This window comes from Ananas comosus, linkage group 8 (genome assembly GCF_001540865.1).
Source record: "Ananas comosus cultivar F153 linkage group 8, ASM154086v1, whole genome shotgun sequence".
NCBI classification, from domain to species: domain Eukaryota; kingdom Viridiplantae; phylum Streptophyta; class Magnoliopsida; order Poales; family Bromeliaceae; genus Ananas; species Ananas comosus.
This window is the reverse complement of record NC_033628.1, coordinates 11,785,479-11,810,781: the sequence shown is the minus strand read 5'-3', so window position 1 is coordinate 11,810,781 and position 25,303 is coordinate 11,785,479. Positions and strand designations below refer to the sequence as shown.

At 39.5% G+C, this 25,303-nt stretch overlaps 4 protein-coding genes across 9 annotated transcripts; 2 read left to right on the top strand and 2 right to left on the bottom strand.

The window, feature by feature from the left end:
* On the top strand, positions 2,395–5,823 carry LOC109713640 (FT-interacting protein 1-like). Of its 2 annotated transcripts, none has more exons than XM_020237802.1 (2): positions 2,395–2,574; positions 2,739–5,823. In XM_020237802.1, the coding sequence occupies exons 1-2, from the start codon at positions 2,410–2,412 to the stop codon at positions 5,532–5,534; spliced, it is 2,961 nt and encodes a 986-aa protein (XP_020093391.1). In that variant the 5' UTR covers positions 2,395–2,409; the 3' UTR covers positions 5,535–5,823. The 2 variants fall into 2 exon arrangements, with proteins under 2 accessions (XP_020093391.1, XP_020093390.1); XM_020237801.1 differs by having other exon boundaries at positions 2,395–2,629; positions 2,791–5,823.
* LOC109714471 (probable phospholipid hydroperoxide glutathione peroxidase) lies at positions 8,110–10,849 on the top strand. The gene is made up of 6 exons (XM_020239112.1): positions 8,110–8,382; positions 8,745–8,821; positions 9,250–9,311; positions 9,675–9,793; positions 10,346–10,513; positions 10,598–10,849. Exons 1-6 carry the CDS (start codon positions 8,137–8,139, stop codon positions 10,628–10,630), a joined length of 705 nt encoding a protein of 234 aa, XP_020094701.1. The 5' UTR covers positions 8,110–8,136; the 3' UTR covers positions 10,631–10,849.
* On the bottom strand, positions 13,680–16,901 carry LOC109714659 (AT-hook motif nuclear-localized protein 9-like). The gene is made up of 5 exons (XM_020239355.1): positions 16,478–16,901; positions 15,837–15,904; positions 15,170–15,301; positions 14,615–14,770; positions 13,680–13,883 (listed from the first exon to the last, which is right to left on the bottom strand). The coding sequence occupies exons 1-5, from the start codon at positions 16,899–16,901 to the stop codon at positions 13,680–13,682; spliced, it is 984 nt and encodes a 327-aa protein (XP_020094944.1).
* On the bottom strand, positions 20,556–24,978 carry LOC109713599. 5 transcript variants are annotated; one of them, XM_020237728.1, is made up of 3 exons: positions 24,804–24,978; positions 21,717–23,633; positions 20,556–21,178 (listed from the first exon to the last, which is right to left on the bottom strand). In XM_020237728.1, exons 2-3 carry the CDS (start codon positions 23,616–23,618, stop codon positions 20,846–20,848), a joined length of 2,235 nt encoding a protein of 744 aa, XP_020093317.1. In that variant the 5' UTR covers positions 23,619–23,633; positions 24,804–24,978; the 3' UTR covers positions 20,556–20,845. The 5 variants fall into 5 exon arrangements, with proteins under 5 accessions (XP_020093317.1, XP_020093316.1, XP_020093320.1 ...); XM_020237727.1 differs by having other exon boundaries at positions 21,717–23,630; XM_020237731.1 differs by lacking the exon at positions 24,804–24,978 and adding an exon at positions 24,660–24,797 and having other exon boundaries at positions 21,717–23,630.

Sequence of the window (25,303 nt, the reverse complement as noted above, 5' to 3'; positions counted from 1 at the left end):
TTCCTTTTTAAATAATTTGTGTTAATTAAGAGTGGTTTGTTGTGGATCAGTTATAGGAGAAAAGACTTATTAGTACATGCCTAATATGATGATGCTGATACTGACCGTGCATTGCGCAGTTGGCTAAGGGCTTGATATTTGTTACTCGAAGTTCTAAGTTCGAAGTTTATTAGCGTTATATTTCTAACTGAGTTCATTTCTAAAAAATCAATTGAAGTGGATGGCTTCACTACATTTCTCTGGAAAGAATAAAATTGATGAGGATGATTTTCAGCACATTTTGTTTATAACGGTTACAAAAGGAATTGAGTATGATTCCAAATTCAATACCGATCATACTTAGTACAATCAGCTAACTGCTTGATAGTTGGTACCCGCAATCTAAGTTAGAAGCCTAGTTGTCTTGTATATTTCTTAAAAATGAACGAACCAGATAGCTTGCTATATTTTCTCTCCAAAAGCATGATGATGCTATATTATGGTTAGTGGAGTAGGTTGTGAAGTACTGGAATTGAGAGCTTGGTATGCTATTTGTGAGAAATTTACACTATTCTTAAGCAATTACGCACTAAAGGCAACAGTTTTAAATAAGACTTTTTGTTTATAGGGTCGAAAAGCTCAATTCAGCGAAGGTTCCAGAACTCCTCACAGTAAAAGTTCTAGACTTTTTTTTATCTGTCAAATGTCTGGCTAGTATGTATCAAACAGAAAAGCTGTTTCTGAAACTGAACTAAATAGACGGTAAGCGCAAGAGAAACGTGTGGGAATAAGCGTAATTTTCCTTAACCAACTTTATTATGTAAAGAGGGATAGAAGGATTAGCCATTAATCCTGTATTTATCATTTTTGAATGCACATTCATAAGTATGTTTTGCTTTCCATATTCCCTGTTCTCTGATCCCAATTGGTTGTCCTGATCAAGAGGAATATAGCATCCACAAAGTGTAGGCCCTGCATTTTCAATCCTAGCTCCATCTTCGTGGTCCCTAGTCACATTATCTTAAGCTCTAAGAGTAAATTTTAAAGAGTGAATCATGTGCTTCCTCTAAGGCCTAAATTTAATGGAATGTGTTGTACATAACACCAAGTTCATTGCTTTTACACACAATTGCTGTCCTATATCTCATCTAAAAGACTCCAAATGACAACACTACTAATAATATTTTGCAGCAAACAAATGTTCAGCTCCGGTTTTTGCTGATTTAGTTCGTGATTTTACACTAGGCCAAACTTGATATGGTAGCCTAAAGAAGTTGGAAATGTATATGATTATTTTGAGCCTGCAGAATATTTACAAGTGTAGTAATTAGATCCGACAAAAGTGCGCATGATCTAATTGAACAGACGAAAGTTGAAACGAGTAGCGTGGCCTGTATCAGGATAACGGTTTTGCGCCCGTCAGAACAAATTGCACAAACTTCTTCTCCAGACATTCTTGAAAGTGTTTTTCCTTTTCTGTGGACCCCAACAGATAAGTCATTAGTAAGTTGAACTTAGCTGTCAGTCATTTAATCAGAAACTAAGATTTTGTGAAGATACTAACTGTTGCAGATAGAGAGAGGGTAGGAAGAGTACTGATGTTGCTTACTGTTTAACAGGAAATATATTATTGTTTCAAATTTTGGACCACAATCAGATTGTATGCATGATAGCTGTGTGCTATGACAGCAATTTTATCATCAATTTCATGAACTACATTCCCTTTCATTTTCCTATCTTCTGCAACTTGACTACCTCGTAGGCTCTGATGCTGCTGTAGAGGGTTTACTTTATAGGAAAAATTATGTTCAAGTTTCATATTCAATAGGACTCTTTTTAATTTCAACATCATATTCAAATTCTGCTTACCTTGAAAATTTTTTACTAAATCAATCTCCTTAATTAATGAATGCAGGTACCGATCTTCTAAAATGCTACTGTTATGGGGTCGTTAATGTGTTGGCATATATATATATATGAAAAATTTTGATTAATTTATATACGCACTTCGCAAATGTCACATGTATTTTAAAACCTATAGTAAGAATATTTTATATTCCATGTCATTTTAAAAAATCTATTTGATAGAATACACTTAGTCACTCTGATCACATCCGTGATAAATACGAAAGACACGTAAAATTGACTGGTGAGGCAAGATACGGATGTAAAAAGTACGTGAACTTAGAACTGCTACATCAAAATTCGATCTAATAAGAAACCAAACGATCTACAATTGTACTTAACTAGATTATACCTAATGCATGCTGACTCCGATTTCTAACTGCTAATATGTTTGGATTCTGCCGTATCTTCTATCACTTTTTATATATACATATATCTCAATCCATTTTGATCAGATTGAGCGCTCAGTAGTTGAACTCCCTCGTCTACCCTCCACCCACCCCTGCTCCAGCCTCCACTACAAGAATGAGCAGCAATCTCACACTGGGGGTCGAAGTCGTCAGCGCCCGCGAACTTGCCCCGCCCCGAGACGGCGACGGCACCGCCAACGCCTTCGCGGAGCTCCACTTCGACTCCCAGCAGTCCCGCACCACCGTAAAGGACCGCGACCTGAGCCCGGTCTGGAACGAGGCCTTTCGCTTCCGCGTCTCCTCCGACCCCTCGTCCCTCCCCGAGCTCCGCCTCGACGCCCTCGTCTNGACGGCACCGCCAACGCCTTCGCGGAGCTCCACTTCGACTCCCAGCAGTCCCGCACCACCGTAAAGGACTACGACCTGAGCCCGGTCTGGAACGAGGCCTTTCGCTTCCGTGTCTCCGACCCCTCGTCCCTCCCCGAGCTCCGCCTCCACGCCCTCGTCTTCCACCTCAACCGGTCCACCGGCTCCAGGTCCCTCCTCGGCAAGGCCTGCATCTCCAGCACCTCCTTCGTTTCCTTCGCCGACGCCGCCACTCTTTACTACCCCTTGGAGAAGCGCTCCCTCTTCTCCCGCGCCCGGGGGGAGCTCGGCCTCAAAGTGTACTTAACTAACTCTTCAATCCCAGCCGTTGATCCTCTGATCCAGCCCGGCGCTGCTTTTAATCAGGACCCTCCATCACTTGCGGACAAAACAGAGACCGTTGCTCGTAATAACAGCTTCCTCCACCTCTCCAGAGAGCAAGTGGCGGCGGAACCGGCGTTGACGTTTGCGGTGAAAGAGATGAAGCCGGAGCCGCTCCGCGCCGTGTCGGTGCCGGCGTTCCCGTCGGCTTCGTTCCGGCAGCCGTTCGACTTCCAGCTGAAGGAAACCAACCCTCCGCTCGGCGCCGGCCGCGCCTTCGGGGGGCGGGTCTTCCCCGGCGGCCGGACGGCCGGGACCTACGACCTCGTGGAGCGGATGCACTACCTCTTCGTCCGCGTCGTGAAGGGCCGGGAGCTCCCCCCGCGCGACGTCGCGGGGAGCATCGACCCGTTCGTGGAGGTGCGGCTCGGGAACTACCGGGGGACGACGAAGCACTTCGAGAAGAAGCACAACCCGGAGTGGGACGAGGTGTTCGCGTTCTCGCGGGAGAGCGTGCAGTCGTCGCTGGTGGAGGTGGTGCTCAAGGATAAGTCGCTCGCGAAGGACGGCGTCGTGGGCCGGGTGCACTTCGACCTGAACGAGGTGCCGATGCGCGTCCCGCCGGACAGCCCGCTGGCTCCGGAGTGGTACCGGCTGGAGAACGTCAGGGGGGAGAGGATCAAGGGCGAGCTGATGCTGGCGGTGTGGATCGGGACGCAGGCCGACGAGTGCTTCCCGAACGCGCTGCACGCCGACTCCGCTCCGGTCGATCCGATCCTCGCGAGCGTCCACATCCGGGGGAAGGTCTACCACGCGCCGCGGCTGTGGTACGTCCGGGTGCACGTCGTGGAGGCGCAGGACGTGTTCCTGTCGGACCGCAGCCGGGTGGGCGAGGTGTTCGTCCGGGCGAAGCTGGGGAGCCAGGTGCTGAAGACGCGGGTGGCGCCGTGCCGGACGCCGCCGTACTACCGGTGGGACGAGGATCACCTGTTCGTGGCGGCGGAGCCCTTCGAGGAGGAGCTGATCCTGTCGGTGGAGGACCGCGTGGGGCCGAACAAGGAGGAGGTGATCGGCCACTGCCGCGTGCCGCTGGCGCAGCTGGAGCGGCGGTTCGACGAGCGGGAGGTCGCGTCGAGGTGGTTCGGCCTGCAGAGGCACGGCGGCGGCGCGGAGGCGATCAAGGAGGAGAAGTTCTCCAGCAAGCTCCACCTCCGGCTCTGCCTCGAGGGCGGCTACCACGTGCTGAGCGAGTCGACGCACTACAGCAGCGATCTCCGCCCGACGGCGAAGCACCTGTGGAGGGATCCGATCGGGCTGCTCGAGCTGGGCGTCCTGAACGCCGACGGCCTCACCCCGATGAGGACGCGGGACGGCAGGGGCACCTGCGACCCCTACTGCGTCGCCAAGTACGGCCAGAAGTGGGTCCGGACGCGCACCGTCGTCGACCGGCTCTCGCCGCGGTTCCACGAGCAGTACACGTGGGACGTCCACGACCACGCCACCGTCCTCACCGTCGGCGTCTTCGACAACTGCCAGCTCGAGAGGCGGCCGGCCGGCGCGGAGGCCGTCAGGGACGCGATCGTCGGGAAGGTGCGGATCCGGCTCTCGACCCTCGAGACCGGCCGCGTGTACACGCACTCCTACCCGCTCCTCGTCCTCCACAACTCCGGCGTCAAGAAGATGGGCGAGCTCCACCTCGCGATCCGCTTCTCCGCGACGTCCTTCTCCGACACGCTGTACGCGTACTCGCGCCCGCTGCTGCCGCGGATGCACTACGTGCGCCCGCTGTCGATGGTGCAGCAGGAGGTGCTGCGCCACCAGGCGGTGCAGATCGTGGCGCTGCGGCTGAGCCGGATGGAGCCGCCGCTCCGCCGGGAGGTGGTCGAGCACATGTCGGACGCGCACGCGCACCTCTGGAGCATGCGGCGGAGCAAGGCCAACTTCTTCCGGCTCATGTCGGTCTTCTCCGGCGTGTTCGCGGTCGCCAAGTGGTTCGCCGACGTCTGCTGCTGGACGAATCCGGTGACGACCGTTCTGGTGCACCTTCTGTTCGTCATGCTGGTCTGCTTCCCGGAGCTCATCCTCCCGACCTTCTTCCTCTACCTCTTCCTGATCGGCCTGTGGAACTACCGCCGCCGGCCGCGCCACCCGCCGCACATGAACACGCGGATATCGCACGCCGACGTCGCGCACCCGGACGAGCTCGACGAGGAGTTCGACACCTTCCCGACCAGCCGCAGCCCGGAGATCGTGCGGATGAGGTACGACCGGCTGCGGAGCGTGGCGGGGAGGATACAGACGATCGTGGGGGACGTCGCAACGCAGGGCGAGCGGTGCCAGGCGCTGGTCAGCTGGAGGGACCCGCGCGCGACCGCCGTGTTCCTGCTCTTCTGCCTCTGTGCTGCGCTGGTGCTCTACGTGACGCCGTTCCCCGTGGTGGCGCTGCTCCCCGGCTTCTACTGCATGAGGCACCCGCGGTTCCGGAACCGGCTGCCGGCCGTGCCCATGAACTTTTTCCGCCGATTGCCGGCGAGGACCGACTGCTTACTATGATAAACGGAATTGTTGTGTCTGTGTGTGTGGATTTGGTGATCATACAGGTTTAAGTTGTATTGTGTTGGGTGTTTGTTTGTGCTTTAACTTGTTTTTGGTTTTGGTGGTTGCTGTGCGTGGGGGCATTTTGTTGTGCAGTTGTTGTAGTATGGTGATCGATACACCAAACAGTATGGGCTGTGTTTGGTGTTCTGATCTCTACCAAAGCATTTGAAATTATATTTATGTGACCGTGGTTTGCTTGCTACATAAACAACAATAGAGAAGCTGATTTGCTATCTAACGGGGTTAATAAATGGCTTGATTGTTGAAATTCAATATTTAAAAGAAATCCAAAGTCTAACTGCTTAATAGGTATTTCTAGCTAAATTTAATTTTTTTTAAAAGAAATAAAATTGATAGTATATTATTTTTCTCTCAAATAAAAAAATAAACTCATAACTATATGCATGTGAGCAGTGGCTGATTTGTTAAGCATAATTTTCGGGGTTATGAATAGTCAATTTTGATAATTAGTTTCACTAATTAATAATGTTACTACAATATAAAAGCTTCCATTAATTGAATGCTTAAGACCAAAACTATTCACCGACTGTCCCTATCTAGAGCAAGACAAAGGGCTTGGTCGTTGGTACCCGAGACCTAAATTCGAATCCTAGTTGATTCATATTTCGAGCTAAGTTTTATTTTAAATGAAATAAACGAAGCGGACAGTATGCTGCTACCTATCTCTCTCTCTCTCAAAAAAAAAAGACCAAAACTATTCTAACTTAATGGTTATTCATTACCATTACCATATATACTTATCATTGGTTAGTTAAGCAATGATACTAGTGCTCACTCCTAAACAAATGTGGCGTACATATTTACGCATACATTCTCACTGTTGAATTAATCATTCAATCTGAATGCCAAAGTTCCCTGTGGATTCTTACTGGAACCTTCTGGGAGGACTGTTGTCCGTTCTGGAAGCTTCTTCCTTTCGTAGACCATCTTCTTGGGAAGATCCATTTCGTGAGAGACGACGCTCGCAGGTATTTTTGCACTTCTTATGTGTGGTGGAGTTTTGAGTCAGGTCGATTTCATTAGCACTACTTGGCTCTACCTGCTTCAGAAAACTGTTCCTGCACTGCGTTCACATTGCATGATTTGCTGTGGCCGTTATGTAAGATCTGATCTTAAGCAACCACTTTATTTTATTACGTCATTCGTGACTGTTTTTTTTTTTAGAATAGATAGCACGCTATCTGCTTCATTCATTGAAGATATGAATTCGGCTACAAAGGTGAGGCAATTAATCAGGGCCTCAAGACAAAGAGTTAAAAAAAAAAAAAAAAAAAAAACCGAACGATCAAAACCGAACATCATTCGTGACTTACGTTCTATTTTCGATACATAAATATTTTATTCAATATCTATAATATTTAGTAGATAAAATGTATGACCAAGTGTTTTAAAGGAGTAACATATTTCACTTATAGATTAGTTTTTTGATATAAGATAAATCACCTCTAAGTTAAATATATTATTCTATAAAATTATAAATGCCAAGATCTTTTAAAAAGTACCAACTATTTCTAATGCAGGTGACAGAGCTTGATAGTTGCCATCAGAGACCTCAGGTGTGAAGTCTGATTGCTTTATATATGTTTTTAGTTAAGTCATATTTTAAAAAATATAAGTGAAGCTGGAAAAGTATGCCACTTTTCTCTCTCAAAGAAAAATCTTTCAAAATGTAAAAAAATCAAACTTGTAATTTCTAATCAAATAAAAATATTTTTATATTAAATAATTTATTATTGAATAACTAAATCCGATGTCTAAACATGACCTTAATTAGTTAAGTCTTGCTTAAATATATCCAAATTAATATTCTATTCGAGTGTTGAAATGAGTTATTTATTGATAACTACCGATGCTTTATAGTTTTTTTTTTTTATTATTATTAATGAGATTGTAAACCTTCAATCTGGGTTCAAAACCTAGTTGGTCCTGATTTTTGAAGCTATAAATGTCTTTTATACCATTCATAATATTTTTTAAAAAAAAATTGTAAAATTTTCACTTTATTTATTTTTACCATTAAAAATATTAAACAATTAATTTTTAAATTTGGAATCTCAGTATTAAAATATTATCTAACTGTGCTAGTGACTGTTGTTATCACACAATTGTAGTGTATTTTTTCAAATTTTTTTTTGCATTTAGCCCTCTCTTATAATTTTTTTTAAAAAAATAATTTTATAAAATTTATAATTATAAAATTAATTTTATTTCTGTCACGCAAGCACTACGTCAGCACTACGTGAGTGGCTCAAGACATCTGCTAATAATTTAAAAAAAATAAAATAAAAATTGATGGGTTAATGCTAGAACTAGAACTCTCGCAAGATCGCGTAAATTAATTTTGGTAAAATTGTAGGTCGTGAGTTATCCACGCGAACAATATCACAACGTTACAAAAAAGTCAAATCCCCGTTGCCTCTTCAGATCATTTTCCCTTTACTCCGTTCACACTTGACACCGACTCAAAAAANTTTTTTTTTTTTTTTTTTCAATCTATAAATAACGAATTCGAGGGCCCTAATTCCACAAAAGGCGTATGCTCTACTCTCCTCGCATCGCCCTCTCTCGCGGCTCCTCTCGCTTTCTCGGGAGTTTAATACTACGAAGAAGCATCTCCTCCGCATCTCTCCTCCATCTCCCCAAAACCCCCTCCTCCTTTTCCCCTTTGCGTTCCCCAAAAGCGCTTTTGATCCGTTCGAGAGGCCCTTCTCTTCGCCCAGTTCGCTTCGCGTCCTCCATGGCCAGCGCGTCCGCGACCTCGGTCCACGATTTCACCGTCAAGGTTGGTTCCTCTCCCTCTTGCTCCTCGGTCGCCGTGGATTTGTTCTGTTTTCGTGGTTAATTCGATTCGATGGTTTCTGGGTGATTTGGTGATTGGGGTATTTGAAAAGAGCGGATCTTGTTGGTGATATGTTGCTCGATTTGATTCGAATCGATGCTCTCGTTCTTCCTTTCTAGGTTTGAGGTGCTTTTCTGTGATCTGGTTATTATTCGGCAAGATTTTGATATTTATATGCTAAATTTGTCATCTTTGGAAAATTAGGGTAGGGAATTTTTTTATTTTCGGGTGGGAAAAAATTATGTTTTTTGAAGTTATACAATTCCTTATTTGCGAGGATGTGATGAGTAATAGTTTTCTTGCAGGATGCCAGAGGAAATGATGTGGACCTCAGCATTTACAAGGGGAAGGTTCTGTTGATTGTGAATGTTGCATCACAATGGTACACCTTTTTCTTATTTTGCTTTTTTTTTTTTTTCTTGCATAATTTGGATATAAAAACATTCCATATTAACTTTCTTAGGCTTAGTTTGGGATCTTATTGTGGCCAAATTTTTTTTTTTTTTATAAAGTGCTTTCAATCTTTCCTCTAATACTGTGATTATGATGGGAACTGCAGAATGTATGTAGCTACTTGCTTTTCTGGTAGAGGTTCTCACATAATTTTATAGCATTGGAAGACAGAAAGATTAAAAGCACTTTTGGATTTTTTGAGCCTTCCAAAATATGAAAGCCGGTGCTTTTAACCTAACTTGGGCCAGCTTATTGAAGTTTTTCTTTCTGTTTTTATAACTTATTATTATTGTTTTTAAACTTATTGTAGATGCATATGTTATCATGTTCTGACTCATCTGTAAATTCTTGTTTCAGTGGATTGACCAATTCGAACTATACGGAGCTGAGTCAGTTGTATGAGAAGTACAAGGATCAGGGTATACATCAATTTGTCGCCTTCTCTTTTCTAGTTTTTGTTTGAATCTAATTTGTTCTTCTAGTTCTTCTCTCATGATTTATACATCATGCATTTGTCCTCACATTCTTGTAGGTCTTGGAACATTTACATCATATGTTAGAGCTGTATTATCCTTAATTTCTCTTTTGAACTAATTATTTAGGAGCTGTTACTCTTTGTTAGTTCGTATGAGTACAAGGTTTGTACTTAAGACTGTGTATGTACTTTCAAATTGAGTAATCATAGAATGTATCACTTCTAATGGTGTCATTTTTTGTTTCACATCGATTTTCTGTCGAACTCATTATTATTTTCAATTTACGTAGTACAATGCATGATGCAGGATTTGAGATTCTAGCATTTCCGTGCAATCAGTTCGGTGGACAAGAACCTGGAAGCAATGAGGAGATTGTCGAATTTGCTTGCACTCGCTTTAAGGCTGAATACCCAATATTCGACAAGGTAATCTCTAATCAAACTATCGAGTTTCATTGCATTGGTCATGTCATATGTCATTGTTACACTTAAATAAGCTATTTCATAAGATGAAAAAATATACTACTACAAATCATCTGGGCAAAAAAAGGATGCTTATATGTTGATAGTCGTGGCTTCTCCCTGCTATCTTCATTGCTTCTCCTTCACTTTCTTGTATGTTTGCATGGGTATGTGTTTGTGTTTTCCAATCTATGAGGCGCTTCACACGTATAATTAAGTTTCAGTGCTGGTCCAGAAACTTGTAGATCTTTTGATATCTGAAAGCTGTTGAGTTGTACTACGAAATAAACCATTTTGCAACTGTTTAATGTTTAAGCCTGAAGCTGCCGAGTTCAAGGGGGAGATGTGAAACTTTGTCCACACAAAACACAACATGGCCCTTAATAGCTTCTTACTCTTCAGCATATGGCATCAAATCATATCTACTAGTTAATACTAGTTTGTTTATCATGCTTATGAGATCAACAATGCCCTTTAACTTGTACCTTTTTTTGTGTTTTGCTATTTTTGGCTCAGGTTGATGTGAATGGGGACAATACGGCCCCTCTATACAAGTTTCTCAAGTCCAGCAAAGGCAGTCTCTTTGGAAACAGCATAAAGTGGAACTTCTCCAAGTTCTTGGTGGACAAGGACGGCAACGTCGTTGACCGCTATGCCCCAACCACCTCCCCACTGAGCATTGAGGTAAAATTAGTTTAGTCCGACATTGTTTTCAGCTTCACTTCTGAGTGATAAGACTGTTAAAAACGCTTTTGTGTCCGCTTGCAGAAAGACATCAAGAAGCTGCTTGGAATTTCGTAAGCACTCTCAACCAGGTGTTGCGGTCTGTCCATTTGGCCTTAATATATCTGCAATAAGACTGTGTTGAGAAGTATAATTGTACACTCTTTTCTGTTTTGTCGAGAATAAATGTAGTGATCGTGATGTTTGTTTACTGTATGCTTTGTTTGCTTTGCAATCAGTTGTCATGGTTGTGTATTGGATGTTAGTGTTTAAAATGCAGAGTTCATCTTTACCTAATTTTGTTGCTTTTAAGCTGTTCTATATCAACATTGTAGCTTGCATCTGCTTGTCTGTGGGTGAGTGGGTCTTCTAGTTTCCAACACCTTAAAAGATGTGATGCTTAATGTGGTGAGGTGATATGATGAATTGCTTCCACTAGAGGTAGCGAAAGGAACAAATTTTGTGGCATGTTCATTTTATTTTCAGCAGTGCAGCAAGATTAGATGAGTACTTGATGTTAGACTTTAGAATGTTCAGCTGTGCACTGCACTGATGACTTTCTGCATCCAAATTCTGTTCAACTCTTGTATGTATAAAAGGAAAATGTTTGCTTACAAATAAATCGTATAATATCTTACAAACTCTACAAGTTAATGATTGGATTTCAACTTTGAAATTATAAATCATGCTTGCCTTCTTGTGATTTATAATTGTTCACCAATTTTGCTGTAAAGCATCAGTAAAATTTGTTTGTAGGTATATAGTATTACTCATGTATAAAATTAGCTTATATCCAAGCAAAGGAAAAAAAAGAATTATAAATATATGTGTCAACATAGTCACAAAACTACTGAGAAAAATTGAAGGCTACATCGTGTATACTGTGCTACCCTAATAATTCTTTCTATCACATGCTTCACCTGAGGTGGTGATGAAATTGAAAATTTTGATTTAGTAACCCCTCGGTTTGCATCTGATGTAGGATGGAATTAGGATCCTACATTTTTAGAGGGCTCAAAAATATAATTTATGAATTTAAAAATTTTTTAAAAATTTGAAAGTTTTTGAAATACTTTTTTAGAATTTTTTGTAATTAAAAAAATTTAAATAAAATAAAAAAAGAAAAAAAAATAGAAAAGATAATCATGACTCGCTATAGAACATAACTCACTTCGGGACACTTCGGGACTCGACTCACTATAGGACGACGCATTTGCAAAAGATAATCATGACTCACTATAGAACAGAACTCACTTCGGGACACTTCGGGACTCGACTCACTATAGGACGACGCATTTGCAAAAGAAAAAAGATTTGCTTGTGCGCCAAAGCTCCGAATTATCTTCATTAATTTTTTGGACAATAAAGATCTACATCTTATTTATACTATCATTAGTCTTAGATACACATAATCAACTTCGGATCTGATCTTATCCCATATGACCAACTAAAACAATCTTATTTAAAGATTAACTAAACAATAATTCTTATTTAACTAACGGAAAGATATGCTAAACTAATCTAATCTTTAAGTTAAAAAACGATGAACTAAATCGATTTAATCCGATCAACATTGGTTTATATCTATTCTGCATCATTCGCTTCCGCTGCGCAGGATCTCGTTCTCGAGATTAATTGGATTTGTAAGAAGATAGAAAACAACTAAGCATACAGAATAAAGTGATGCAGTCTAATGCTTGCATGTCGAACCGCTTGTATCATTTGAGTTTTTGGTTTGGTATTGAAGTAGGAAGAATAACCGATAAATTCATGAGATTTTGTTAGGTTTGATGCCAATAAGAAAGATGCTTTCGATGCAATCTGAAGCTCTAGTGTAGTGAACTCATATTGCTTGGGCAACAAGAATAACTCAATCAAATCTAGAACTTTTTTGCAATCAGATGGTATAGATGGAACCGAATCAGAATTGTCGACTCCCAACTGTGCTATAGGTGGCGTACTCTGTTGAGAATTAGGTTCTCCAGTTGAACTTTCAGTTGGATTAATTGATACTCATATCTGACCTTACCCATTCATCGAAAATTATCTTCAGCAATTTTAGCACCATTTTCAATATCTTTCAACCTTCAATCTTCTTCCTCTAAAAATATTATGTGATATTTGGTTTTGTCTATACCACCATCTCAAGTCATCTAGTGTTTCCATTCGAATATCATTTTTTTTCCTCTCAAAATATGACCTCTGATCGTACAACCATTCATCAAACTTGATTCTTGTCATCTCACATATTTTTTTCAATAACTCAATATGAATTCCTTTTCTTCTACCATACTTTTGAAAAAAAAATTTAAGACATTTTTTTACATTCATGATATTTTTCCCCTTTTTTTCTTTTTTTCTTTTTTTTTTTTCTTTTACACCATCTCCATTTTTTTTCCCAGACACTTTTCTTTCAACCTTTTTTTTTTTTTGTCACTCCACTCTTTTTTTTATAATACTTTTACTCACTTTTTTTTAAAATTTTTATCTTATTTTCTTCTGTAAGCTCAAAACTTTTGACGAAATAAAATCGTCAAAGCTTTGATACCAAAGCTGATGTAGGACGGGATTAGGGTCCTACGTTTTTAGAGGACTCCAAAATATAATTTATGATTTTGAAAGCTTTTTGAAAATTTGAAAGTTTTTTAAATACATTTTTTAGAAATTTTCGTAATTAAAAAAATTAAAGAAAATAGAAAAATTCAACAAAAATAGAAAAAAAATTAGAAAAGAAAATTAGCACTCACTTTTGAACCGAACTCACATCGGAACTGGACTCACTTCAGAACGACGCATTCGCGAAGGAAAAAGATTGCTCCTGCACCAAAGCTCTGAATCATCTTTATTAATTTATTAACATCATCGTCTTCTCCATACAACGAAGGTCTACATCTTATTTATACTACCATCAACTTTAGATACACATCACCAACTTCGGGTTTGGTCTTATCCTATACGACCAACTAAAAAAAAAAAAAATTCTCATTGAACTAACTGAAAGATATGCTCCACTAATCTAATTAAATTAAAAAGTGATGATTTAATCCAATCAACACTGGTTCATGCCAGTTCTGCATCAGCAGCATCAGGTGGGGATATGAAAATGTCTGCCAAAATCTGAAGATCTCTATCCGCGAGTCGAGTTGATTCCAATGTTACCAGTGTGCTTAAGATTAGACCAGCCCTCTCTTGAATGAGCAAAATTTTTAGGAGGAACTGTACTGAATGCTGTTCTTGAACTGTCTCCCACAAACTCAGAACCTGCTGCCTGCTTGCCTTTTCCTTTCTCCTTCATCCTCGTTCCGCCATAAATGAAGCTTCCAACAATAAGCTACAAGGATTAAGTAATATGTTTAGTCACAAACTCTTGATCTTATGCTACTGCAAGGAAAAACTATGAATATGCGACCGAGGATTAGTTTTTGTTCATTCGGTTCTCTACACATGTAAGAACATGAAAATGTCAGATCGTTGGCGCTAACCATTAATCCTAAAAGCTCGAGCTGTTAGAAATACACAACCAATTTATTTAAAGCGTAATGATACAGCGCCCACGAATCTCGATTGTGACTTGGCCTAATCAACCTGACGCCACTTCAAACATGGCTCGACCCACCCAGTCTCACGCCATTTCGAATATAACTCGGCCCAACATGGCCTCCTGTCACAAGGCAGGATGCTGGCCCATTTAAGCCAACAATCTCCTCTCCAGCACCTGCACATATTTACAGCAAACGAGAATCGAACCCGTGACCTCTGACTCTGATACCACTTGTCGAATCGTTGCGCTAGTCATTAATTCCAAAAGGTTAGAAATACACAACCAATTCACTTAAAGTGTACAGATATAGCGCCCACGGATCTTGATTGTGACTTGGCCCAACCAGCCTCAGGCTACTTCGAATATGACTCGATCGACCAAGCCTCACACCATTTCGAATATGACTCGACTCAACATGGCCTCCCGTCACAGGGCAGAATACTGGCCCATTTAAGTCAACGAAAAATATAACAAACATCGAGTATTGTGCAATATCTCAAAGTGTAGGGCTTAACATCTACCTGAACAGGGGCCGCAGCTATTATTGGTCCACGAACAGGACCGCCGAGCAACATACCATTAGAATAGGTGAGAAAAATGCTTAAACTCCCCGTCGTAGCTTGCGATTCCTCTGTCGATAAATAGGAGCCTGATAAAAAAAGTATGTCGAAAGGACCCTGCAAAAATGCTATTAGAACAAGTTCTTATGAAGAAACTGACAAATATACAAGCATGTTTATGTTTATCTACATTATTATGTATCTTGCGAATCAATTCATCCAGAAAATTCCTTCTGCAATTTGACTATGTTTTCTGTAATTCTGACAGAAATTTTCTGCTTCCATTCTCTGAACACTCCAACATCTAGGTGTGAGGTTAAATATAGTAAATGTAAATAATGCGACGTTAAAAGGAAACAAAACAACTAAGGTTCTTCAAAAAAACAACCATCTGGGCACATGTCAAGCAACACATTTCTGAAACAAATTAATACCAGGGATAAGTCATAGTTGGCGGTTTGGCACAACGTAAAAGTTGGATTGAAAAATATAGGATAACAACAGATGAAATCAAACCTCGTAAGTTGCAGCGTGATTAGGGGCTTCTCGGCACTGGAGAGTCGCTTCGGCGACGGAACCACTCGCTGACATAACAAAGATAGCTCTACGACTCTGTTGTGAGAATTGCGATATCTTCAATGCAATATCCTGCGTGATAAAATCACAATTCTGCAAATTATCACCATATTGCAGGAAAAGAAAAGAGCCATTGTTTTATACAATGATATATGCCTGTGCTTTGCCTTTCTGCGACACTGTCGAAAACTAGTGCTGATTCAAAATTCTCCTAATCAAAAACAAAATTGAGTAAACATTTCCACCTTGTTGAAAGAGAAAATGCGAACTCACTATCCAGCACTTGTTCAATGCATTGGAATTATGGAAACAATAAGATTGGTAAGAATATTTAAGATCTTTTCACTGAATTATAAGCTGAAACCATTTAAAGGTGTATAGGTACAGATGTATAATCTCACCCTGTGTAATTATATATTACAATACAAATACAGATGATTTAGATTTGGAAACTTGGTAACTAGAGAAGCTGCTAATGCACTTGGTTTGTAATGCTAATGGGGAAGGGATTTAGAGAAATCTAAGATCAAGATGAACTTATCTTGGTATTCAAGCCCAAAAACAAATAAATAATTTTTTTATTGAAAAAAAAAAAATCAAGTCATACCTCTCCTTTTGGAACTGTGATTACATGTGGAGTGAAGCCTATTCCAGCTGAGCTTTCAACCCATTCTCCTGTAGAAGAAGAGCATTACTCAATGGAGACAGTCGATCGACATAGTTACTTAAAGAATTCGATGTTGGTGGAGATTGCAATAAAACAAACAGCACACTGATACTTCAGATAACTAGAAAGGCCATTTTGAGAAGATGCGAAAGATGTATCATTTGGTTTTCTTTCTTGTGCGAACGCCTCGTTGATGTCTTGTTTGATTTGAAATGTACATACATTCACTGTAACACTACAACAATATTCAACTTCCTTGGCACAAATTTTGATCTCTCAAGGATTCAGAGCATAAAGTAACCGAAGTAAGCTCAAATTGGATAAACTCGGCAAAAGCAAGGAGAGACACCCCACCTGGGCTCTCCCAACTAGGTTGCGAACTCAAACATATTTACCACCAGCTCCTAGATCGATTTAAACACTAAAATTATTGGATCTGAAACTATATTGGCAGGAAAAGATCAATACTTAAAAGTACTGTCAATCACAATCAGTAACAAGATAACGCGAATTACAGTAAGAAAGAAGAAAGCAGAAAGAGTTGCTGCTGAGGTGCAACTAGTCTGCAATAGTTTGCTCACCAAGCAGTGCTAACCGCTGCTTTCTTCCTGAACCGGGCGGTCGTCCTCTTCCTCGCTTCTGACTTTGAGCAGGCGTGTCAGTCGCCTCTTGTGCTGAAACCATGTTCGCTGACAAGGAAGCTACTGTTCCATCCGATCCGTATTTCCGCGGCCTTCCGCGCCTCCTCTTTACAGACTCTTTAGGGGCCACATTGGCTGGCCCGCCACCTACATCGCTGCCATGGGCATTGCAGATCGGTACCGACGAAGACTCTGCATTAAATGCAGATCCTGGTGAACCGCTAGTATCACTAATACAAGCTAAATTCACACTGGGATTACGCAGCATACGAATCAACTTAGGATTTTCACATAAAGCGGCTGACGGGCAAGGTCTATTGGCACTTGTTCCTTCTCGCGTGAAGGGCGATGCTGATCCCGACATTGTCACTGATTCAGCTCGAAAGTTTAAGTTTAAAATTCTGTTAGCGATGTGTAACACTAACGAAACAAGTTGGGGAAAATAAGAAAATATTTAGAATAGGCTGCAAGAGCCTGTTTGGATGACAAAACAAGTTATCTAGTGATGTTTTCCGTAGTAAGAGTACTTTGTTTTGTTATTGCGATATTCTCGCGATCTTATATGTCACAAGAAATACTCTCCTTGCACAGATGTCTTAATTATCCCATTACACAAAAGATTACATAAATTTTTAACTCTCTACTTTAAAAATGTCTCGAAAATGTTCAATATTTTGAATTAATTCTTGAATTCAAATGTAAAACGTTATGAAAACAATGTGAAATATTGTTATTAATGTTTTAAGATATTAAAATATTTTGTAATAAATAAAAAGGTCAACTTTAAATACTACCCATGTGGTTTCACACTTTCTCAGTTTAGTACTATATATTTTAAAGTGTATTAATTTAGTACTTCTAGATGTATATGATGATATCTAGACAGATGGATCTTATATGAATCGTATGATGAAGTACCACATGAGTGGATATATAGGAATCCAAATCTGCCAAATCACTTGTTATGATCTTCTACATCCTAGGTCTCCCTGTTCCATCATCTTCCCATCCCGTCATCTGGCTTATGTTCTTCATGTAGCATTTAGACCGAATGACTCAATGGTTTTATTTTTCTCTTTTCATCATCTCTTCATTAACTTTTCATTAAATCATATACAAAAAAACTTCAGATTTTTACTTTAGTATCTTTTAATTTTAACCTTGTCACTGATTTAATGAAAAACTTAATGAAGAAGATAATAAAAAGAAAAAAATTAAAATCACAGAATACGAAAGTAATGCGCTTTAAACTACAGAGTAATAAAGTGGGAAAATACAAAACCACATAGATGGTATTTAAAGTTTTCCCTAAATAAAAATATAAACATCACATTATTATTATTCATAATATTTGTAAAACATATAAATTGAGGATTGTGTATGAAAAAAACAAGATTAATCATCTCGAATAAAAATTTTACCTTTTCTTCTTCTTCCGATTTTTGTGGGAGATAACCAAGAAATCCAAAAAACCCTAAAAATCCTTATGAAGTAGAACACCAGATCAGAAAAGAATGGTACCATTTACACCCTAATCGAAGGTCGCAAATAAAAAATGGGGGAAAAAAAAGAGCGCTAATTATTATATTTTTAAGTATATATATGTGTGTATATATATATATATATATATATATATATATATATTAGTTATATTTGTATGTACATACATGCAAAGTTTATTAGAATAAAATCTTGCTAACAATATTAACAAAAAAATACGATATACAGAGCGTATCTATATACGTACGTATAGGGATAATTTCGTAGGTACCACTCAAAATCTTAAAAATATCTCAACTGCTTCTAAAAATATCACTTAGACCCTGCAAATGGAACGAGTTATATAATAAATGTCAATCCCGTTTTCTCATGTCACGGAATTTAGTTGGAGACTAGTTTAAAGTAGTGAATTTTAAAATGCCAAATTTATCCTAAATAGTTTCAAAGTTTACACTTAGATTTTTTTTTTAATTCAATTTTCAATTTAGATTTTTATCTTAGATTAGCCCAAATTTAAAATTAATTTGGGCTTAAATTTTAAATTTAAAGTTTTGTTTTGGATTGGAATTTTAATTCAAATTTAATTTCTAATTCAAATTGAGATTTTGTACTTGATTTTACTTTCAAATCTAGATTTTGAGTTAAATTTATATTTAATTTCAAACTTTCATTTTGAAATTCAAATTCAGAATGTGACTTTGAATTTAAATTTCAAATCCAAATTTAGATTTGAAACCGACTTACAATTTTAAAGTTAAATTTTGAATTCGAATTTAAATTTAAAATTCAGATCTTGAATTTGATTTAAAGTTTTAAATTTTAAATTTAAATTATTCATGTAATGTATGTGTGACAATGAAATTTACTGATAAAAAACTTAGCGACTGATTTTGAAGTTATGAATAAAAGGCATAAGTAATGATATAATGGATAAGGGTAAAATAATTATTTTGTAAACTATGTCAATTATTTTGGATAGAGACTGATTTTTTTTTATTTTTTATTTTTTTTGTTTGAGAGATAGGTAGCACGCTACCCGTTTCATTTATTTCATTTAGAAATAAACTTAGCTAGAAATGTGAATTAACTAGGATTCGAACTTGGCTCTCGGATACCAACCACCAAGCCTTTCGTTAGCGTTATGTATAAGTAATGAAAGATTAAGAAAAATTATATGCATAGTATTTTATCAGATATAAAATTATTGCATTTGATTTAACACTAAAAGAAAAAAAAAAAAAACATGAAAATGATCATTTGAAAAAAAAACTATCACCGTGTGGTCATGAATACATAAGAAAGGAGAGGGATAAATAATATGTTTTCCATTTTATTTATTTCATTTAGAAATAAATTTAGCTGAAAATGTGAAACAATTAGCATTTGAATTCGGGACCCCGAGACTCAACCACCATTACTACTTGCGTCGGGGACGGTCGGTAACGTGCAGCCTATCTCAGATAGTAAAAATATATAAGATAAGAAAGGAGAGGGACAGAGGAAAAAAAAATACCTATTATTATAGATGAAGAGAGAGAAGAACGACAATGAGAAATCCAGAAGAATGAAAAATAAAACGAGAGGATTTGCAGGGCCGAAAGAGAAATTTGGAAATGTATTTATGTAATTATACTATCATTCGCGTACGGCGTACCCCATCTCCTTTCTATGAATATCGTAACGTAATAACTGCTACCTAGAAAATATCCAATAGCAAGTATTCTATAGCATAATTGTCATCGTAATATGGTGTTAATCATCGTAACGTAATTTTCACCTTTTATTTTTGGGATGGATTTGTATGAAGTTATGGTGTTAATCGTTCTAAACAGGATTGAATTGGGCCAGGGCCTAAACGAGATTCGGCCCGATGGACCACGTATATGGGTATATATCCGTATAAAGAATAGATGATATATCAGGGCCTAAAGTTTCTGCTGAAGAGAAGCTGTTGCAGAAACTTTAGGCTACCATTTCGGATCTTCTATGCTGTTGATAATCCAGAAAATTCCAGGGGCTAATCCAAGACATTGATTTCATGGCAAGAACTCTTAAACACAATTGTAGTTGAGGAACATTTCGTGTTATTTCGTCCATATCGAACATAAAAATAAAGATTTAAGAGTCCATTGGCATGGGCTGTGTCCAGTCCATCGTATCATACGGCGGCAACAAAATATCGACACGATACAACCCCAAAAAGATATCAGCATAATGCAACTTCGTGTGCCGATGGCATGACTCAAACCTTCTTTTTTTTTAAAAAAAAAGTAAATAGTTATCTCAACAAAGTACTAAAAAATTTAAAAATACATATTATAAGCAATTTGATTTCAAATATTGATGCTAAAACAATATTTATTTTATACTAATATGTATCAACACAAGTATTTTTTGATCGGCACAGCACGATGTATACTATGTAGTATCGTGCCAACAATAGTTCGGCACGATTCCTTACTAATGCACTTAAATTCTTGCACAAAATCTTAGAGAAAAATAAATAGGAGAAGGTGCAGAAATCTGGAACTGATAGGCATAATAATTCTATTTATTTCAGAAGATGGCTTCTGGCTCCAAAGTGCCACATTTGCGCACCATTCATAGAATGTAACACCCTTTTTCTCACTACAAGCTACAAAAACATATGGACGCTGCTGCCTGTGACCACTATAAATAATATGAACAGGAGTTGAAACACAAAATTCACATGAACAAAGGATACAAAAAATAATTTGAGCACCCATATCCCTCGCTAATTCTCTTCGATTCCCGCAATAATTCTTCCTCCATATATCCGTTCGTTCTCTAGACTCTTCCCATCGGAGAAAAGGGCGGGTCGAGCAAGAAAGCCGGCGGGATCTGCTCCGCTTTCTTTTTGGTCTTCTTCTTTTCTTCGAGCGCGACTGCTTCGATCAACTGTCTCACTTCTTCCTCGAGGAGCAGCTTCAGCGAATTCGAGTACAACTTGTGCTTGTTCTTCTCTTGACCAACAACAGCTGAAGAAGCTTCGGAACAGTGTAACATGGCGATGCAGATGGAAAACGCTTGTAATGCCGATAGTTGCGCATGAAAGTAAATCGAATATTGTCCTTTTCCATCGGCCATTATGGATAGTGCAGGTATCTTTTCCTTGCTTCCCTGTAGCAATTCATCAGACTGAGCGTAAAAATCAACGGAACTGAATATGATAATACACTCGTGCTTCCCTGTAGCATTTCGTCAGATTGAGAATAAAAAGCAACGAAATTGAATATGATAATACACTTAAAATGGTCCGTAAGTTCGTTCTAGTGTCACAAAGTGTTGTCGGTATAGATTGAGAATCTAGAACAGAAAAGGAAGATGATACATTCAACAAATGTTTCTATAGAACGAATAGCATATATTGATATAATTACTACGCATTTCAAAAGTTAAAGCATAAGTATCAGAGACTAGAAATATTGCACAAACCATGAATATCATAATTTGTATAAGAGCACGGCTTCTTTTAAGGGTCGTACATATATATATGCGTTGCAATTACCACTGCAAAGCTTCCAGGCACAAACACATATACAAACTTTGCAGGGGTATTTACACATTATCCATATTTGCAGAGGAAAAATATGAGCAAAAACCCTTTTGACATATACAAGAAATCTAGGAAATAATATGCTGTAATAGGAGTATTTACCTGAACAAAAAGCTCCAATGGTTTCTTGCTCTCCATTGTCAAGCAGTTAGCCCAATCATCATCACATGGATTCTCAAACACAACAACTGGACAGGACATGTCCCACCCACCACAGTCACAGCCTCCGCCGAATCTCCATCTATCTAATAACGAAGAAGGACCCGCATCGTCACCATTAGGCAATCCGTGAGGCCCGCTAGGAGTAACCACTTTTACCACATTAGGACACGAGATATTCGTGGTCGTCTCCCTTCTCTGATCAACAGAAGTGGCATTTGGTAAATTGACCCCTCGTCTCTTCAGTTCTCGTAAGCAGTCTTTTTTGTTAAAAGGTATTTGAATAACAATAGCCGCAATTTCCAGATGCGGATGTAAATCTGATTGTGACCATGGGTAAGAGGTAGAGGCAGGATAATCACAGCTACTATTTAAAGTGTCTCCTAAGTGGTGTTGCTGTTCCGATGTGCCCAAGTTTTCAGCAACACTAGATGTGGAAGGGTGAACTGAACTTGATGAGTACTGAGTTCTCTCTTCAACAGCAAAGCTCCGTCTGGCCTGAGCAATGTCGTATAAAACAAACTCGGTTACAGTGGAGTTACTCAAAACTCCATCGTCTCTTACTTCTGAGCACAGATAACAGGAGACCTGCATTTGGCCAACAATCGGAGGTGAATGCCCATGCTTATCTTTGCTAGATCGTCCCCCGCTACTAATCCTCCTGTTATAACTATGGAAGGTGTAGACCCAGTTATATGCATTTCCTGTTTTCCATGCTTTTGCAGAAAGAACATCTTCTGGGTACTTAGTGGAGAACTCGAAAGATGGGACGCCGTTGTTGAAGTCCAACTTAAGAACAGCATGTAGATGAGCAGGTGAAGAAGCAGTTGTCATGAATCGATCTTCCCCAACAGACTGATGAGTAGACTCCAAATTTTTTGTTGCCTTCGAGAAGTCGTTCAACAAAGATTTACGAGAGATTCCGTTCCTCCTGACGTTCACAGGATCAGTCAAATTAGCTGATTCCGGTTCAAGGAGAGATGAGCTTCTCATAGATTTGGACTTCATGATTGGGTCCAACATCCTCTTGAATGGGCTTGGTCGAGCTTTTGAGGTTGCATTTTTAATGACGACCTCCGGTTGGCTAGGAGAATCAACTAGTCCTACCTTGGTCGAAAATGACTTGGGAAGAGCACCTACTGTGTCTGTTTCAGGAAAGCTTTTGCCAGGGGCTGCTCTTCTGCAATGACTTTTAGTCTCCTCATAGTCAAGAGAGATCTCCAACAGTTCATCTAATAAGTGCATTTTCTGAAAACTGAAATCTGGGCTTGAAGTATCATCACCTTTCAAGCGCTTCTCAGGAAGATCACGGAATGAAAGATCAAGAAATTCCACGGATCTTCCAGTGATTGGGTGAGCTGGGTCAGAAGAAGATGACTTTGGTTCAGCATACAAGGCGACGAGAGGCGATCTGTTCTCCTTGCATAGCGGAAGTATTTCGCTTGTGCTGGGTTGAGACACTGAATCGACAATCTTAAAGGAGAGAAATGCGCCTTCATCATAAGCTGAATCTATTTTCCTCCTTCCCTCCTTGAGCTTTCTCATCCTCCTTACTTCTCTGGAGCTCTGATACATAGAGCCACGTTTTAGCACTGCGTTTTCTTCCAGATTCGGTTCGAAGGTTCTGGAAGGTAAGCTTTTGCAATGGAAATTTGGGATGCGGTCAAGGGGTAATTCTCTAAAGTCGCCATCTGAACTTTTCAAATGGTAATATCTGCTAGTTGTTTGTCTTTTTTTCTTACAATCTTCTGCTTTTTCCTTGCTGCGACAAGAGGGTTGAACAATTTTGCGAGTATGCCTTGATTGGGAATGATTCTCAAATTCCAAAGTCACATCCTGTCCCATAGAAAAATTGACCTGCTGAAGCATAAGCAAATCAAGTCAGATCCCACATAACCATCTCTCCAAATCGACAAATAATGCTCATATAATTCAGTATTTTGAACTCCTATGTACCAATACTACAAAGTAAGAAAATGAAAAATTTACTGTAAGAGTACAAAAGGTGAAGAGGAGACATGAATCGAGAGACAGTAATCTAATCTGCGTCAACCACATAGTTGGAATATGGTCTAGAGAAATAACAAGATACCCAGATATACCACACAAGGATCGCATGTTTCGAATTTGCATCAACTTCTAGAGACCGAAAATTACACGATACGAAGAAGAGAAGAGCAGTTTCTACAAAATGAAGGGGTCTTTATTCTCTAGTTACATTTTGAACAATCTACACAATGCCATTCACATGATTTTTCATCTGCTCATCCCAGCTACACCAAAATACAACAATGCAACATTGTAACATGTAAAGGGGAGTTTAGTAAGAAAACTGGGTAATATTTTGTTTTTCTTTTTTCCCTCTTTTTCTTTCCCCATCAACAAACCTGCAAGTTTACCTCTTTTTTGACAATTACCACAAGATCAAAGGCAAAATACATTCATCTCTATCACAATTAACACCATCAGAGGAGGGGCAAAAAAAAAAAGTACCCATTTTTGCACATGAAGAACGCAAAAGGCACAAATGTTGCTGTAACAAATAGCCCAATTCCTTGCCTATAGAGAAGAAAAGATATATTTCACACACATACATACACACATTGTGGCTAAATGGGAAGAGAACCCAATGAGTAAAAGCCCCACAAGGAACAAGATCTTCTCGAATCCTCCGCAATTAAGGAAAGAAGGTAAAAGTTGGGGGAGAGAAGAGCAATCAATGCCCCAAATCGTATACGTACTCATCATTCGAAAAATCCGATATGACTACTAAAAAAAATCACATAAATTCCAACCAGAATCGCCCGTACACCACCAGATCTCCCCCAATCTAACCCTAATAAGCTACCCAAAACAACTGAAAAACAGTAAAGACGCCATTTTTACCCGCAAAAATCACCATTTCCACCTCCAAATCAACTCGGGACGAAGCACAATCCCACCTACCACTATGAGCACCTCGATCCCTCGTATAAACCTCAAACAAATCGATTTGAGCGAGCAAAGCACGGAGAGGGTAATGCCAAGTACCTGGAATCGCCCAAAAAGCAATCAATCCCTAGCAATCGAGGGTTTTTGCGTCGACAAAAGAGAGAGAGTGTGTAATGGTTACTGAGGAAGAGGAAAAGCTATGGAGAAGGAGACACTATTCAACATTGGGAGTCGCTATAATCTCTCTCCCGCTTTTCTTAAAGAGAAAAAAAAAAAAAAAAAAAAAAAAGAGAAATTGGTAATTTGGGGAATAATTATGTCGATTTATTGGACCTAATTATTATTTATTATTATAAAAAATTAAGCAATCTCTCTCAAGCTTTTACTTCCTCTAGCTGCTAAGGAAAGCAGCTAATAATTAATTAGCTACAATTAATAATTAATTAATGGGGAGAGAGTGAGGTTAGAGGTAATAATTAATTATTTTTTTCAAAGCGGGTTTTGTCCTCACCAGGGGCTCTACTGGGACTGTGGAGGCCGAAATTACCGGAATACCCTTCCTGGAGCAATTGTGTGGATTTGCTAATTGCGAATTTGAT

What these genes read in the sequence shown, in the direction of transcription:
- LOC109713640 (XM_020237801.1), top strand. Translation starts at nt 2,410, where the DNA reads ATGAGCAGCAATCTCACACTGGGGGTCGAAGTCGTCAGCGCCCGCGAA. An exon ending in CCTCCCCGAGCTCCGCCTCG is followed by an intron (nt 2,630 to 2,790) that starts ACGCCCTCGTCT and finishes AGCTCCGCCTCC; the next exon opens with ACGCCCTCGTCTTCCACCTC.
- LOC109714471 (XM_020239112.1), top strand. Translation starts at nt 8,137, where the DNA reads ATGCTCTACTCTCCTCGCATCGCCCTCTCTCGCGGCTCCTCTCGCTTT. An exon ending in AATACCCAATATTCGACAAG is followed by an intron (nt 9,794 to 10,345) that starts GTAATCTCTAAT and finishes TTTTTGGCTCAG; the next exon opens with GTTGATGTGAATGGGGACAA. An exon ending in CCTCCCCACTGAGCATTGAG is followed by an intron (nt 10,514 to 10,597) that starts GTAAAATTAGTT and finishes GTCCGCTTGCAG; the next exon opens with AAAGACATCAAGAAGCTGCT.
- LOC109714659 (XM_020239355.1), bottom strand. Translation starts at nt 16,901, where the DNA reads ATGTCGGGATCAGCATCGCCCTTCACGCGAGAAGGAACAAGTGCCAAT. An exon ending in TCACAGTTCCAAAAGGAGAG is followed by an intron (nt 15,302 to 15,836) that starts GTATGACTTGAT and finishes TTTATCACGCAG; the next exon opens with GATATTGCATTGAAGATATC. An exon ending in TAGCTGCGGCCCCTGTTCAG is followed by an intron (nt 13,884 to 14,614) that starts GTAGATGTTAAG and finishes TAATCCTTGTAG; the next exon opens with CTTATTGTTGGAAGCTTCAT.
- LOC109713599 (XM_020237728.1), bottom strand. Translation starts at nt 23,618, where the DNA reads ATGGGACAGGATGTGACTTTGGAATTTGAGAATCATTCCCAATCAAGG. An exon ending in CATTGGAGCTTTTTGTTCAG is followed by an intron (nt 21,179 to 21,716) that starts GTAAATACTCCT and finishes GAATTGCTACAG; the next exon opens with GGAAGCAAGGAAAAGATACC.